This window comes from Rattus norvegicus, chromosome 1, assembly GCF_021556685.1.
Source record: "Rattus norvegicus strain SHRSP/BbbUtx chromosome 1, alternate assembly SHRSP_T2T, whole genome shotgun sequence".
NCBI lineage: Eukaryota > Metazoa > Chordata > Mammalia > Rodentia > Muridae > Rattus > Rattus norvegicus.
Window position 1 is genome coordinate 50,572,923 of NC_141534.1, and position 13,979 is coordinate 50,586,901.

The window sequence follows — 13,979 nt, forward strand, 5'->3', positions numbered from 1 at the left end:
GAAAGAAAGAAAGAAAGAAAGAAAGAAAGAAAGAAAGAAAGAAAGAAAGAAAGAAAGAAAGGAAGGAAGGAAGGAAGGAAGGAAGGAAGGAAGGAAGGAAGGAAGGGAGTCAAGCCAAGTGTGTTTCTCAGTTTTATCAGAAATACAAATTGGCTGTGAATTTTGTTATAACTCGAATTCTATTTGAGAAAGGCTTGGATGCTGCCTTTCTAGCAAGTACCCATGATACCTCTGGATCATGGGATAAGTAACAAGAATATATACTTTATAAGCAGCCTAGTGGGAAAGATGCCCTCCTTGAAAATCAAAACCACCCAGCCTTCAATTCCTCAGATGTTTCATGCCTTCAAGAGGTGTGCATATCTAAAAAGCCTCAGGCTTGGCTGCAGGACCTTACTTGGCAGGGATGTATCCGTGAGCATGTGGGCTCTGAGAATCCCAGGACTGGCAGTCGAGTCCAGACATGGTCTTGGAGATTTTGCCCTCGTACTTTTCTCCACTGCAGTACATGCATTCCTCTGTGCAGCGTGAGAAGAGAAGGGGGAGAGAGAGAGAAACTGACATGAAGCACAGTGAAACAGAGACTGGAGTCCCTCTAGAGAGGTCTCCAGTGTTTCCTGTCACCCATCAAACCTGACTCCCGGTAACCACTTGGCAGTAAAGACTTGAAATGTTCTGAGGCAGTTAGGGCCCTTTTTCTAAGAAATTTATTTGAACTTTTTGAGTCTGTGCCACCTTAACTATCTATGATGGTCAGAAACTCCGTAATACACAGCCTCGAACTGGGAGGCACCCATGGGGAAGGCTCATGTTCTCAGAAGCCTGTATGTCCTCTGTTTTAATTTTTGCATAGTGGACAGCATCATTTCTAGAATGATCTTTTAAAATTCGATGAACTTATTCTGATCACTTGATGACTGACAGATATATGAGAACCACCGGGATCTTTCTGCTGGTTTTTTGTTTGGTTGGTTGGTTTTTGGTTTTTGGTTTTGTTTTTGTCCCCGGTGACATTGCAGTCATTGGAGGATCCCACTCAACCTCAAGCAGCCAAACTTCTGTTTGCCTATTGTTGAGAAACATGACTGACTGGGGGCATGTATGGGGGCAGGGAGGTGCTATATTTGTTTTTCTTCTTTTTTCTTTTTTCTTTTTTCTTTTTTTTTTTTTTTTGCTCTCTAATTTATTTAAAAACTAAGACTTTGACTTGGAATCATCAAAGTCCCATGCTGAAGAGAAATAACACACAACTGGAATTTTTATGATATCGTTTAAAAAGAAAAAAACAGCCGTGAGGTGGATATAAGTAGCATGTATTCATGGGACGTAAAAACCAAATAACCTGTGACTGTCCATATCCAAACAGGAGCTCCTCTGTCCACACAGGGAAAGTGAGGAGAAAAGGAATCGACCCCTGAAACCTGCCCACGTTACCTCATAAACACCACTTGGCTCTTGCTCTAACCAATGTAACTAGAAATTCGAAATGGAGATGTTTTCCCAGGCTGATGATTCAGTGCTGTTTTAGCACTGACCTTCAGGGTTCTTTGGGAAGCTGATGGGCCCATCAGAAGAAGGCAATGCCGACACACCAACTGGTGTGCTGCTTAACCTCACACTCAACGGAACCGCCCACGTGAAATCATTCCTCCTGTGTGCTTGAACTCCACTGGTTCCCTGATTTTAATTTAGCTATTTAATGGCAACCATCTTTGGAGTTCTACACTGTGTGGGGTTTTAGCCAAAGAAATCTGCATCCAAGTCTTGGATCTGGATATACATGTGCTCGTGTTGAAATAACATTTTGCTAAAGATAGTTCATGTCAGAACTGGGACTCCTTCACGAGGGGCAAGCCCATTACTCGGTGCTGTAGTGGACAATATGAATTGATGTCCCTGGGAAATGGCTGTAGCGCATATGCCGGTGACAAGCAGACAGGAGGGGCTTTCTAGAGCCACCCCTACCTTCGCATTCGGGGATGTTGCAGTACTCATATCTCTGGTCCGGGTCTGTTGTGTAGCACCAGGGCCCTTGTTCATCATTGTCTGGGTTCCTACAGTAGTTCTCCTCTAGTCCCTCGCTGGGGTGTGTGCTGGGGGAGTATCTGCAAGACGGAAAAGAAATGTGGTGAGCACGTCGTGCAGAACGGCGCACTAGCGAAGTAGGAGATGCTGTGCCTCATACTGAGGGCTTGGTTCTGTCATTGAACGTGTTTCAGCTGCTGGTTGTCACTCCTTTATCTATGGATGGGAAGGCTCGTGTCACACAGCTCACTCTGCCGTCATTACTCTTGGGGCAGCTAAGTCTTGGGTCTAACCAAAGAATGTATACTGAGCAGGCAGGAGAACGCCAGCACCTCGGAGGCCAGTGGTCCTCCCCACACATCCACAGCACCGATCGCTCTTCTGTCTGTGTGACCTCCGCCCCTAGCCTTCTGCTGAAACCTTCTACATTCTGTCACTTGCTCTTAATGAAAAGAAAACCTGTTACTGATGGGAGAGCCTTGTGTAGTGAAACAGGAGAAAAGCAGATGGAGGCTAACAGCCAGCAGCGGGTGAAGGCTCTGAAGTCTATTGTGTAATCGCAGAGACTGGCCGAGTTTTCTTTGAAACGCAGCCTACGTGATCAAGGTTGGGGAAAGCGGAGCTCATCTTCTGCTCTGGAAATGAGCTACTGCAAAGATAGCTAGATAAAACATGCAAGAACTTGCAGTTTGAAAAGGCAAGCTTAATTTCTGGCTCCTCCATGTCCCGGTTTGGGGGGCCGTCTACCAGATTAGAAGCTTAGCTAGTTCATGAAAGAGTGTGGCCCCTGGAGTCATCATAGAGAACCCAACTTAATGCTATGGTGGGGGACACACACAGAATGACCCTACAATAACACACAAGCTGCAAAGTTCCTATTTGTTTTTCATGGTTTATATCCTCATCGGGTCACAGTGGTGAGGTGGAGGGCACGCTGTGCAGGCTCCAACCTGGCATTCAACCGAGACACACCCATCTCTAAACGAGCATCATTTTCTGATACTTGGTCTCTGTTACAGTTGTGTGACTGTCAACATGCCGTGAACTAGACTCACCTAAGAAAAGAATCTCAGTGAAAAAATCTCTTGATGCCTGTGTGCAGCCCTGTGAGGGTATTATCTCATTACATTAATATATGTGGGAAGATCCGGCCCACAGTGGGCATCACCATTCCCTATGTAGGAGATCCTGGAGTGTGTAAGTACAGAGGAGCTGAGCACCAGTAAGCATGCATGCACTTGTTCCCTGTCACTCGCAGGGTCAAGCTATTGCTGCTGTAACTTTTCCATAATAACGGACTGTAATTTGTCATTAATTGTCATCTAAAGTAAATTCCCTTTCTCCCTGAGTTACTTTTTTGCCACAATATTTTTATCACAGGAACAGAATGAAAACTAGGACAACCTAAAATTCAGTGGTTCTTTTGACATGCCTCCTACTATGTTTTAAGACTTCTCAGATATTATATAATGAGATTAATAGAAACCAACCATTTTTTCCCTTCTGCATTGTGAATATTCAGCTGCCCAGAATCCACACCAAAAGGGTCTCTGCTCACACTACCAGGCAGTGGAATTTGGAAACAGCGGAACTGTTCTGAATACACTCATGAACACCAACATGAAATAGCACCGCTTACTTGGGTACGTGGGGGGACGTGTCACTCCACTTTTGACAGGTAACACCAGTCTTTGTCTTGGACATGGTTCCTCTGTAGCCCTTGCCGATGCCAGTCTTACACTCTGACAGATACACTGAAAGAGATCCACACAGGGGTTCAAAGTCCAGCAAACAACTTTCAGAAGGTGTGCCCGGCACAGTTCCAACACAGGGAAGACATCTACCCAAGCCTGTCTTCTTGCTCTCTGAAAGGCAGGCCCTAGGAAGGACAGCTGCAAATGCTGTTTGACATTGACCCTGTGATAGTTTTGACTGTTGCCGTGACGCACCTAGAATCTTCTGGGAAGGATGCTGATAAAGGAATTGTCTAGATCAGCTTGGCCTGTGGGAGGCTTTCTTAATTGAGTTAAATGAAGTGGAAAGACAGCACCATTTCATGGGCTTGTCCCGAACTCTCTGAGGGTGAAGTGAGCTGGCTGAGCATAGGTAGCAGGCAAGTAAGGTTGTGCATGTTTTATCTCCGCTCTTGACTGAGAATGTGATTGGCTAGCTGCTCTAGTTCCTTCCTTGACCTCCTCTCAGAGATGGACTCGACCTAGAATTCAATGTAAGCCAATCCTTTGGCTGCCCTAAGTCGATTCCAGTCAGAGCATTTTTAATACAGCACTGAATGAAACTAGAACAGATGTGTTTATTCAGAAGTTCTTTCCTCAGGTCCTCTGTGCCTAATCCATGCCACGGCTGGACCACAGGAGAGCACAAAATAGGCACAGGCCCACTTTCCCGGAGCATAAATCTTAATGGAGTCAGGACAGTGACAAAAGGAATTGAAAGAAACAGTTTGTAAGGGGATGACAGTACAACATCACGTGTCAGAGGCATGTGGTGAGACAGAGACAGACAGAGAAGGGAGATGTTCAGACAGAGAGGAGAGAAGTCTATGCAGAGGCCCACAAGAGTCCATCCAGTCCAGGTGTTTCATTTCTTATACAGCTCTCAATATACAAGGTATATTGAAATGAGGGTGACCACAGTGTCTACAATAAATATTCCCTCTACTTACCAAATCTCTAGCTGTCCAAGGCACTCCATTCTGTCTTAGAAACACACTTGAATGCCCACTGTGGTTTACAAGCGACAGGTCACCCCTAAGTGGGAGGCCCCCCAGTGTACACTCGCTTCTGTCCTCACTGAGTAATAGAAAAAGATCCCAGGCATCATCTATCTGTATTATCTAATTATTAAGTTAGACATGAATGTGGAACCAGCAGTGCTCATCGTTCTTAGTTCTTAGATTGAGTTGAGTATCTTTTGGTTCATTGGTCCATGACAGGGTTTCACTGTGCAGCATTGGGTAGCTTAGGACTGTCTATATAGACCAAACAGACCCTGAACTCATAGAAATCCACCTGCTTTTGCCTCCTGAGTGCTGAGATTAAATGTGTGTGCTACCATGATCAGCCAGTTGGAGATGTTTTTATGTGTATTTGTGTCATATAGTGTGTTGTGTATATATATTGTATGTTACTTGTTGTTACGGGGGATGTGTATCTGTGAGTGCACCTGGAAGCCAGAGGTTAACAACAGGTGTCTTGATCACTCTCTCCCATGGTCTCTGAGTGAGCCTGAAGCTGATTGATTTGGCTAGACTGGTTGGCCAATGAGCTTTGGGTATTTTCCAGTCTTTGCTCCCAGCTGGCACCAGGGTCACAGACACACAGCACTGTCGACATTTTATGCAGGTTCTGGAGATCTGAACTCAGATCCCTAGGCTTCAGCTTCAGGCACTTTATAGACTGAGCCATCCCCTAATCCCCAAGCTGAATACCTTTAAGAGATGAATTATTTTTAAATTGCTCTCAGATCCAATGCAGACAACATACTCATATAACTGACTACATGAGTTTGGGGGTTGGGGGAAGGTGAGTCATAAAGATTGAAAGACATTGCAGAATCACTGGGCTACCAAGACTGTCAAGATGAAGAGACTGATGTTGGAAATGACACATTGGAGCCCAGTGCAGAGAGGCCCCAGTGTGGTCCCAAATCCCAAGCAAAAGGTCTCTGCTTGGGTTGGGGATTGAGCTCAGTGGTAGAGCGCTTGCCTAGGAAGCGCAAGGCCCTGGGTTCGGTCCCCAGCTCAAAAAAAAGGTCTCTGCTCTACATCACCAGCCAGCTTGGGTTTTCAATAAAAGCACACGATAGTGTTTCCCATGTATTTGTGCTGTCAAGATTCCCCACTAAGGCCTAGTTTTTAGTTCTTCAACCCCTAGGAAGTACTCCTAACAAGCACCAGCAAACCAACAGCTTCACAACACCATAAACAAAAGGCCCACTACAGCTTCCTTGGGACACATTATGCCAGGAGTGGTATCCATAACACACAGCAAAGGTAGAAACTTGTAGCACACTGAGAAAGGGGGAGCCAAGGTCAAGGAAAACTTCTAAAAAAACAGTGCTCTGTCATAGCAGGGTGGCTATACCTTACAACTGTGTACTGTGTTTTTTAAAGAGCTAGAAGAGTACATTTTAAGTTTCCCAGCACACAGAAATTATGTATGTTTGAGGAGATGTGCTTATAACCACTCTGATTAGAACACATACACATACATGCACACACATGGCTTGAATTATTACACTGTACCCTATAAATATACAAAACTATGTAATTAAAAAAAAGAAAAAAAACTATGTAATGGATTTTTTTTCTAGACAAGTTATTGCCTTATATCTCAGGCTGGCCTCAAATATTCCATTCTTCTGCCTCAGCTTCAGAAGTATTAAGATTACTGGCCAGATTTTATCTAATTATACCAGAATGGTTTTAAGCTAGGAAGGTCCATTTCTTAGCAGCCACATGTACAGCTACACCCAGGGTTCCAGTAACTGCAGAGGCCAACCAAGATGGCGGCTAGGTTCTAAGAGTGGCAGTGGAGATAGTGCCACACAGGGAGCATAATGTCACCTGATACTGGCAGGTCCTAGCAAAATCCCTGGCTGATAAATTAGCGGCCAGTCCAGAGTCACAGTAGATAAATTGGGACCAAACACTGACCGACTTTTGACTTTTCTCCTCTCTTGTTTGTTTGTACCCAGCATTGGTGTATATAACCTTTTGATCCACTGAAAACAAGCAAAACCAGCCTTCAAACTTCAGACTTCAGCCTTGCAACTCAGCTCTCATGTTGCTCCTGGTTAACGATTTACAGGTGTCATATTTAAATGTTAGCAATTCGTCAAAGGAATCCCACCCCATTCCCTTCTCTATAAAAACCTGGGCAATGGTAGGCTGGCCTGGCTATCCTGCCCTTCCTGCTGTGTAAGAGCTAAAGGCTTCACTTGAAAGTTAAATTTACTTGACACGTGAATCTCAAGACTTGAAGACACAGGGAGGCAAGGGAGGAGACAGCAGGGACACCTCTCATTTGAGTCTAAGAAGGGGGATGTATTGGGGGGGGGATAATCCCAACCTAAAGGAAGAGGTTAACCATTGTGGTTTTGTGTGAGACATTATCAAGAGTACAAGGAGTCAGATATTTCTCATACTAGTACTTCAGCACTCCGATACAAAATGTTTAGAGAGACAAATTGGGTCTATTAATAGTCTTATTGCACTGCCCAACCAGTCACAGAGTATAAAAGAGGCTTTTAGGTTTCCATAAACAGTCATACACACTTAATAATACTTGGGGCCTTCTAAAAGACACTCCTTTGACATCCAGGCCACCTCAGGCCTTAAATGATGGGTTTTCTGGCCTGTTATGAAGGAAGCTGGAAAAGGAATCACAACTTTTATTTATGCAGCTTCAAAATTTAAAGTGAGGAAAATATAGCCCTTGAACAAGAAAGAAGTGGGAAATTAACCAGAGGTAAGATGTTTTGTCCTTATCCAAAGGTTACTGAGGATTGAAAATATCATTGACTATTATGCCTGGGGTTAGTTCCAAAGTGGGAGCCCAGGGGCATGGTCACCCTATAAAGTAGATGCCAGCATCGTAGGGAGCATTTAGACTCCTTTTCTCCCCTTCCAAGCAAGACCAACTCCTCCTCTTTCTCAGGCCACAGATAGAAATAATTGTGTAAATCTCATTCCTGTGAGGAAACAGGCTCATGCTGACACTGGCCAAATAGCCAATCCCGACCTAATCAGAACTCAGGGTCTCTGTGGTAATCTCTGGTCTTATGAATCAGGGATATAAAAGAGGAAAGAGGGAGGGGACGGGGGTCACGGACCTCTCTTTTCGAATAAGATGACATCTCTCATCCGGATGATGGAGGAAGTCTTGCTGTTCTCGGCCATGATCACGCACTGCTGCTCTTTGCTGTGGTACTGGAATGACCTGCAGGAGAGAGGGAAGACGCTAATGAGTGCGCCTCTTGCTGGATCCTGGAGCTCAGAATGTCTGCCTCTAATCAACTCTGTCACAGTGTGTGTGTGATACAGTCCTAAAGATAAGCAAGCGTATCATCAAGGCAGTCACACTCATGTCCTAAACTTCCACACTCTCCCTTTCAGCCATTGTGATGTTTCTGTGCTCCTTCTTCCTTATCTCTCCTCTGTGTGTCCTCCCTTCTTTTCTTCTTCTTTCCCTCCTTCCCTCCCTCCCTCTTTCATTTAGAGACAGAGTACCTAGTGGGCCTGATACTCTCTTATAGCCCAGGACGGCCTCAAATTCTCAATCCTCCTGCCTCGGCCTCCAAAATACTGGAATTACAGGAGATGCCACCGTGTCTGACTGCTTCTTTTCCAAGTGATAGGCATTCGTTTTGTGCCAGGGAGAAGTGACTCTGTGTTGAGCTCTCTCTGAGATGCTCTGTGTACGAGACTTCCAGACGTCTGTCATTTCCCAGACTGGTCCTTGCCTTGGTGTTCCTCCCTGCCCCTCTCACCTCTCCCTTGGTGTGTTTACAGCCAAGTTCAGAGTACTTACTACCTGCTCTCCACTGTAACTGTGCTGAGAGGTGCTGTGGTGGCCTTCGGGAGCTGATGGAGCTTAGGACTAAGTTCCTGAAAGGGTGGCTCAGGTCCGGGCAGTGAGAACTCATTCCTGCCCTGCTGGGCTGTTTACTGCCTGCTTTATAAAAAGAACATGGCCGTTCCTGCCCTCTGTGTGGCACCTGTCTGTTCTTCCTTCTATTTTCCTGCTTTGTTCCAACTCGCTAAAGCCTGAGCTGCCTGGCCTTAGACTTCAGCTTCCAGAACCACCTATATGACAAACTTCTTTCTTTTATAAATTGCTAAGTTTTGGGAATTCTGGTATAGCCACAGAAAACAGCCTAAACTTCCAACCTCTCTTCCCCTACATGACCCTACATTGGAGGCTTGGCTCCGCATTCTGTGCCAATGGCAGCCGTCTTTCAGGCCAGATCTCCTGCCTGAAGTCCTGTGATCCTATCACAGCTCTGGCCCTCTCTCCCATCCTGGAGCACCTCTCCATGTTCCTGAAGCCTTGTAAAACTCCCTCTCCCTAGCTCACGGGGATCACCTGCCTCCACTCCCTGGTGACACTTTCTCAACTCCTCCCAGTGCATGCGCTGGGCAGTGCCTCGCAGTAGCCGTCTTATTCTTTTACATGATTATTGCTTCCTTTGACTATTGACGTAAATACAGAAGGACAGATGCCAGACTGTGTAGGTGTGAGTCTCTGCTCCTCATGTCTGTTTTCTTCATGTGGTCTTTAGTAAATAGTTAATGCTGGTGCCTGCAACTGTAGCTCACAATAGGAAATGCTAATGCTCCTGTGTCACCCTGGGCTCTGTGTGTGTGTGTGTGTGTGTGTGTGTGTGTGTGTGTGTGTGTGTGTAGGCCAGATGTAAGCCTCAGGTGTCCTCCTCAGTCTCTCTCCATTGTGTTTTTTAGTGCAGGGTCTCTCACTGGACCCTGAGCTCTCCCATTGGCTAGATTGGTAGCCAATGAGCTGCAGGGATCTGCTTGTTTCTGCCTCCACTGTGCTAAGACAATAATCACTTCATGTTGCTCCCACAGCTGTGCTGAGAATCAAACCCAGGTCCTTGTGTTTGCAATGTAAGCATTTTACAAACTGGGCCATCTTTCTGGCCCCTTTTCAGAGATTTTATTTTAAGGGAACACTAATAAACCTTAATAAGGCCTTGTTATATGGTCCTCAGATATCATAAGCAAACTCCAGCCCTATAAACTACCTTTACCTCAAATTTTTTTAATTTCCATTTTAATTTAACTTTTATTTTTAAAGTTAGTATTGCTGTGTGTGTGTGAAAGTACAGGCACATATATACCACCACAGGTATGTGGAAGTCAGAAGACAACTTTGTGGTTCTCTTTCCATTTTATGTGGACTCTAAAGATAGAACCTCTTAGGGTTATAGAGACAAAGACTTTTCATCACAGCTCCACCTCTCCGGCCCTCCCTTTCCCAGTTAATAAACTGAAAGATAAAGAATCTATTCTTTAGAGCCTCAGGCGACCAGAGTTCTGCTTGAGACCGTGAAGCCAATGATACCTGCAGATGAAGTCTGTTTCCCCTTCACATTTGGCCAAACAGTCTGCTATGCTTCCTGCCGCTAGCTGCTTCTTGGTGAGGCTATGCAGTGAAGCCCCCTGTGTGCTTACATAGCCATCCAGTGAGTCCCCTTGTCCTGAAAGAAAAGTGAAAACTGAGTCAATCGGATGACAACATTGTTCATTATCATGGCTGTGGTGTGCATGCATGTATGTGCATGTGTGTGTATGTGTGTATATGTGTGTGTATGTGTATCTGTGTGCATGTGTGTATGAATGAGTATATGTGTGTATGTGTGTGTATGTATGTGTGTATGTGTGTGTATGTGTATCTGTGTGCATGTGTGTATGAATGAGTATATGTGTGTGTATGTGTGTGTATGTGTGTGTATGTGTGTATGTGTGTATGTATGTGTGCATGTGTGTATGTGTGTGTGTATGTGTGTGCGTGTGTATGTGTATGTATGTGTGCGTGTGTGTGTATGTCTATATGTGTGTGTATGTGTGTATATGTATCTGTGTGCATGTGTGTATGAATGAGTATATGTGTGTGTATGTATATGTGTATATGTGTGTATGTGTGTGTGCATGCGTGTGTGTGTGTATGTGTGTACATGTACAAGCACATTTATGCATATATCTCATGGCTTTTTAATTTATTTGTTTTTTTTAATCAACCAAATAACACTAGCTGTTACTTTTGTGGCTGAATGCATTGTGGTAGAAGAAGAAGGAGAAGGGGGGAGGGGAGGGAAGGGGGACCTAGAGGTCCTGAGTTCAAATCCCAGCAACCACATGGTGGCTCACAACCATCTGTAATGGGATCCCATGCCTTCCTCTGGTGTGTCTGAAGACAGCTACATTGTACTCATACATAATAAATAAAATAAATCTTTTAAGGAGGAAGAGGAGGAGGAGGCAGAGAAGAAAGAAGAAGAAGAAGAAGAAGAAGAAGAAGAAGAAGAAGAAGAAGAAGAGAAAGAAGAAGAAGAAGAAGAGAAAGAAGAGAAAGAAGAAGAAGAAGAAGAAGAAGAAGAAGAAGAAGAAGAAGAAGAAGAAGAAGAAGAAGAAGAAGAAGAAGAAGAGGAAGAAGAAGAAGAAGAAGAAGAAGAAGAAGAAGAAGAAGAAGAAGAAGAAGAAGAAGAAGAAGAAGAAGAAGAAGAAGAAGAAGAAGAAGAAGAAATCCTTATTCAGATCATCAGTTCCAGTAGGTTATAATAGATTGAAAGCACAGTTAGACTGGAAGATTGGTAACTGAGGCCCATGTAACCACCTCTCAGAACTCTACCAAACTTTAAAGAGTAAATTATACCGCTCAGTGTTGTTTGCCCCGTGATAAGCCAGTGAGGCCCCAGCAATGCAATTTGATTTTCATTTGATCTTCAGGAGAGAGAGTGGCATGAGGAGGCTGTTGATCAATTGCCAGTGATGTATGCTTTTCAATGACATATGACTTTTATTCTTGATGATGAAAGTATCTGGCATTTCAGAGGAAGTCATTAAAAAGTAGAGCCTGATACAGATACTGGCTTCACTGTTGTTGTTGTTGTTGTTGTTGTTGTTGTTGTTGTGGCAAAGTCTTTCTAAGGAGCCCTACTTGGCCTAGCACTCAAGCCATCCTCCTGCTTCAGCCTCCCAAGTACAGAATTACACAGGTGTGCTACCATGCATGGCCTGCCTCTGATTTTTGTGAGATGCATTCTGAGACAAAGTCCCTTGCTTTCTCCCTTGTCCCCATAGAAGTGGTCACAGCTGCCGGGTGTCCCCTGGGCTAAGGAGCTACAATGCTGGCTTAAGCTCAGATGACTCTGCTCTGAGCCTGAGTCCCCACTACTACATTTTTGTGTGCGTGTAAATGCTCACGATTTCCATAGAGGTTAGGGGACAAAGAGGTTAACGAACACAGCAAAGTCTTCATGGAATTAGGCAACATAGCAACCTTGACCTCTGGAGGGAAAGCAAAGCCAGATCCAGCAAGTTAACAAATGACCAGGATCGGAAGCAGGGAAACTTGAGAAGACAGTTGGTAAATACAGACTCCTCTTTGAAAGTCTACCCTCTCTGGTGACTTCAGCCTTCCTTAGTGCTCCAAACTGGAAGGCTGGGTAGGAAGTGGAAAGTCGGCCAATGCCTTTTCTGTCATCAGAGTTGATGTGGGTGTAAGAGATTATGGAGAAATGGAACATTTTAGGCTTGTGTTCTATTCAATTCAAACTCTCACTTTGAGAAGACTCAAGTTTTGGGAATCTGTAGAGCTGTATGTGATTTGGAAGACTCACGGCCACTCTGCACCGTGTGTCTACACAGAGTTGGGTTAGCGCTGCAGAGAGTTCTTGGGAGTGGCCGAGGAAGGTTTCAGATGACGATGGAGAGGAGAGCCCTCTGTCTGGATCTCCAGCTTTGGTCATGTTTAATGGTACACAGCCACCCAAGGAGGGGCTGCCATTCCCAATAAAATTTCCCCAAGGATGATTGACTCTTCTCTTTTGTATTTGAAAATTTTCTCCAAGTCTTTATCTCTTCTATTTACCTCCAGGGCTCTTGTAGAAATAAGGTTTACTATAGTATATTGATAAGGAGACTTGAAACAAATCCTTTAGTAGAAAAATTATTTCTATTTCTCTGTTAGAGACGAAATATAGATGTGTATAATCATCAAAGCAAAGACACTTTTTCCATCACTGTGGTGTGTGTGTGTGTGTGTGTGTGTGTGTGTGTGTGTGTGTGTGTGTGGTGTGTATATATGTGGGTGTGTGCACTTGAGTGTGTAAAATTAAATCTCTGCTGAGCTTGAGGGATGATACTTTTTGTCCTAACACTTGGGAAGCAGACGTAGTCCTCTGAGAATTAAAGGCTAGCCTGGTCTACATAGCAAGTTTTAGACTAGCCAGGACTACATAATATGACTTTGTCTTTTAAAAAAATTAGTAGTTTGTACACAGCTGTGGAAGAAGCTTTCTTACCCTCTCGCTGGCTATCTCTATGCAATAGGAAAATGAAAGTCAAGCCATTTCTGCAGATAATGACAGTAAGTGCTTTGACAAAGACCTTATGACCCCCTCCCCCCGCATTGGCAGAGACACACATTAGTCCTGCTGCAGGGGAGTTGCTTCTAACATTTCGGTGTGACCCCTAAGCTTGTAGTGTCCCAGTGCTAATTTCTATGGGCCGAAGTAGGACACACACACAATGTGTCTAGCACCCTTGACCTCTGAATAGGTATTTGTTTAATTACTGCATACATATGTCACTTTGAAATTGACCCGTGAGACTCATGGAAGCCTCAGACCCATGCAAACCCTTCCTTCAACCAAGCAGAAAACCCCAATGGGAACAAGATGGATCAACAAAAGCTTCTAGTGAGTCACACTGAAAATGAGGCAAAGAGGTAGGCCATCTAACCCCAGTAACTACCGCCACCAGGAACTGAACCCAGGGTTTCAATTATGCTGGCCAACTGCTCTACCATTGAGCCACATCCCCCTCTAACTAGAGTCCTTAGTCATACCCTGCTGCAGTGCCAAAATCCCCCATCAATTAGGTTTGCAAAGCCACTGGTGGCTTGTCCTACCTGTTCATCCGTACCCAAACACTATTCACAGGGAAACTGAGTTTATGTCAAACTCCTCAGTCTGAGACTTTGAACTGAAAGTCCCGTAAACTGATAGCTCATTTAAATGAACTGCCCACGAAGACACAGCAGATCTATTTTTAATAGATGGCTAGAATTTTAAAAAGCTGAAGGAAAACCGTGCATCAGGTCTTACCTGGTTTCAGAAACAAGAGAAACAGAAGGATTATTTCCTTATGGTCCATGTTGGGACTGGCCAACAGCACCTGGACAACTGTGTCC

General features: G+C 44.5%; 1 protein-coding gene across 1 annotated transcript in view; it reads right to left on the reverse strand.

Annotated features, from left to right (window-relative positions):
* The window catches only part of Plg (plasminogen), a 42,199-nt gene extending 28,220 nt beyond the window's left edge, over positions 1 to 13,979 (reverse strand). The window contains exons 1-6 of the mRNA NM_053491.2: positions 13,894 to 13,979; positions 10,128 to 10,263; positions 7,879 to 7,985; positions 3,665 to 3,779; positions 1,966 to 2,105; positions 398 to 518 (exon numbers count right to left, since the gene is read on the reverse strand). Coding sequence (NP_445943.1) covers positions 398 to 518; positions 1,966 to 2,105; positions 3,665 to 3,779; positions 7,879 to 7,985; positions 10,128 to 10,263; positions 13,894 to 13,942 — 668 coding nt within the window. The 5' untranslated portion in view covers positions 13,943 to 13,979. The remainder of the gene's footprint in view (positions 1 to 397; positions 519 to 1,965; positions 2,106 to 3,664; positions 3,780 to 7,878; positions 7,986 to 10,127; positions 10,264 to 13,893) is intronic.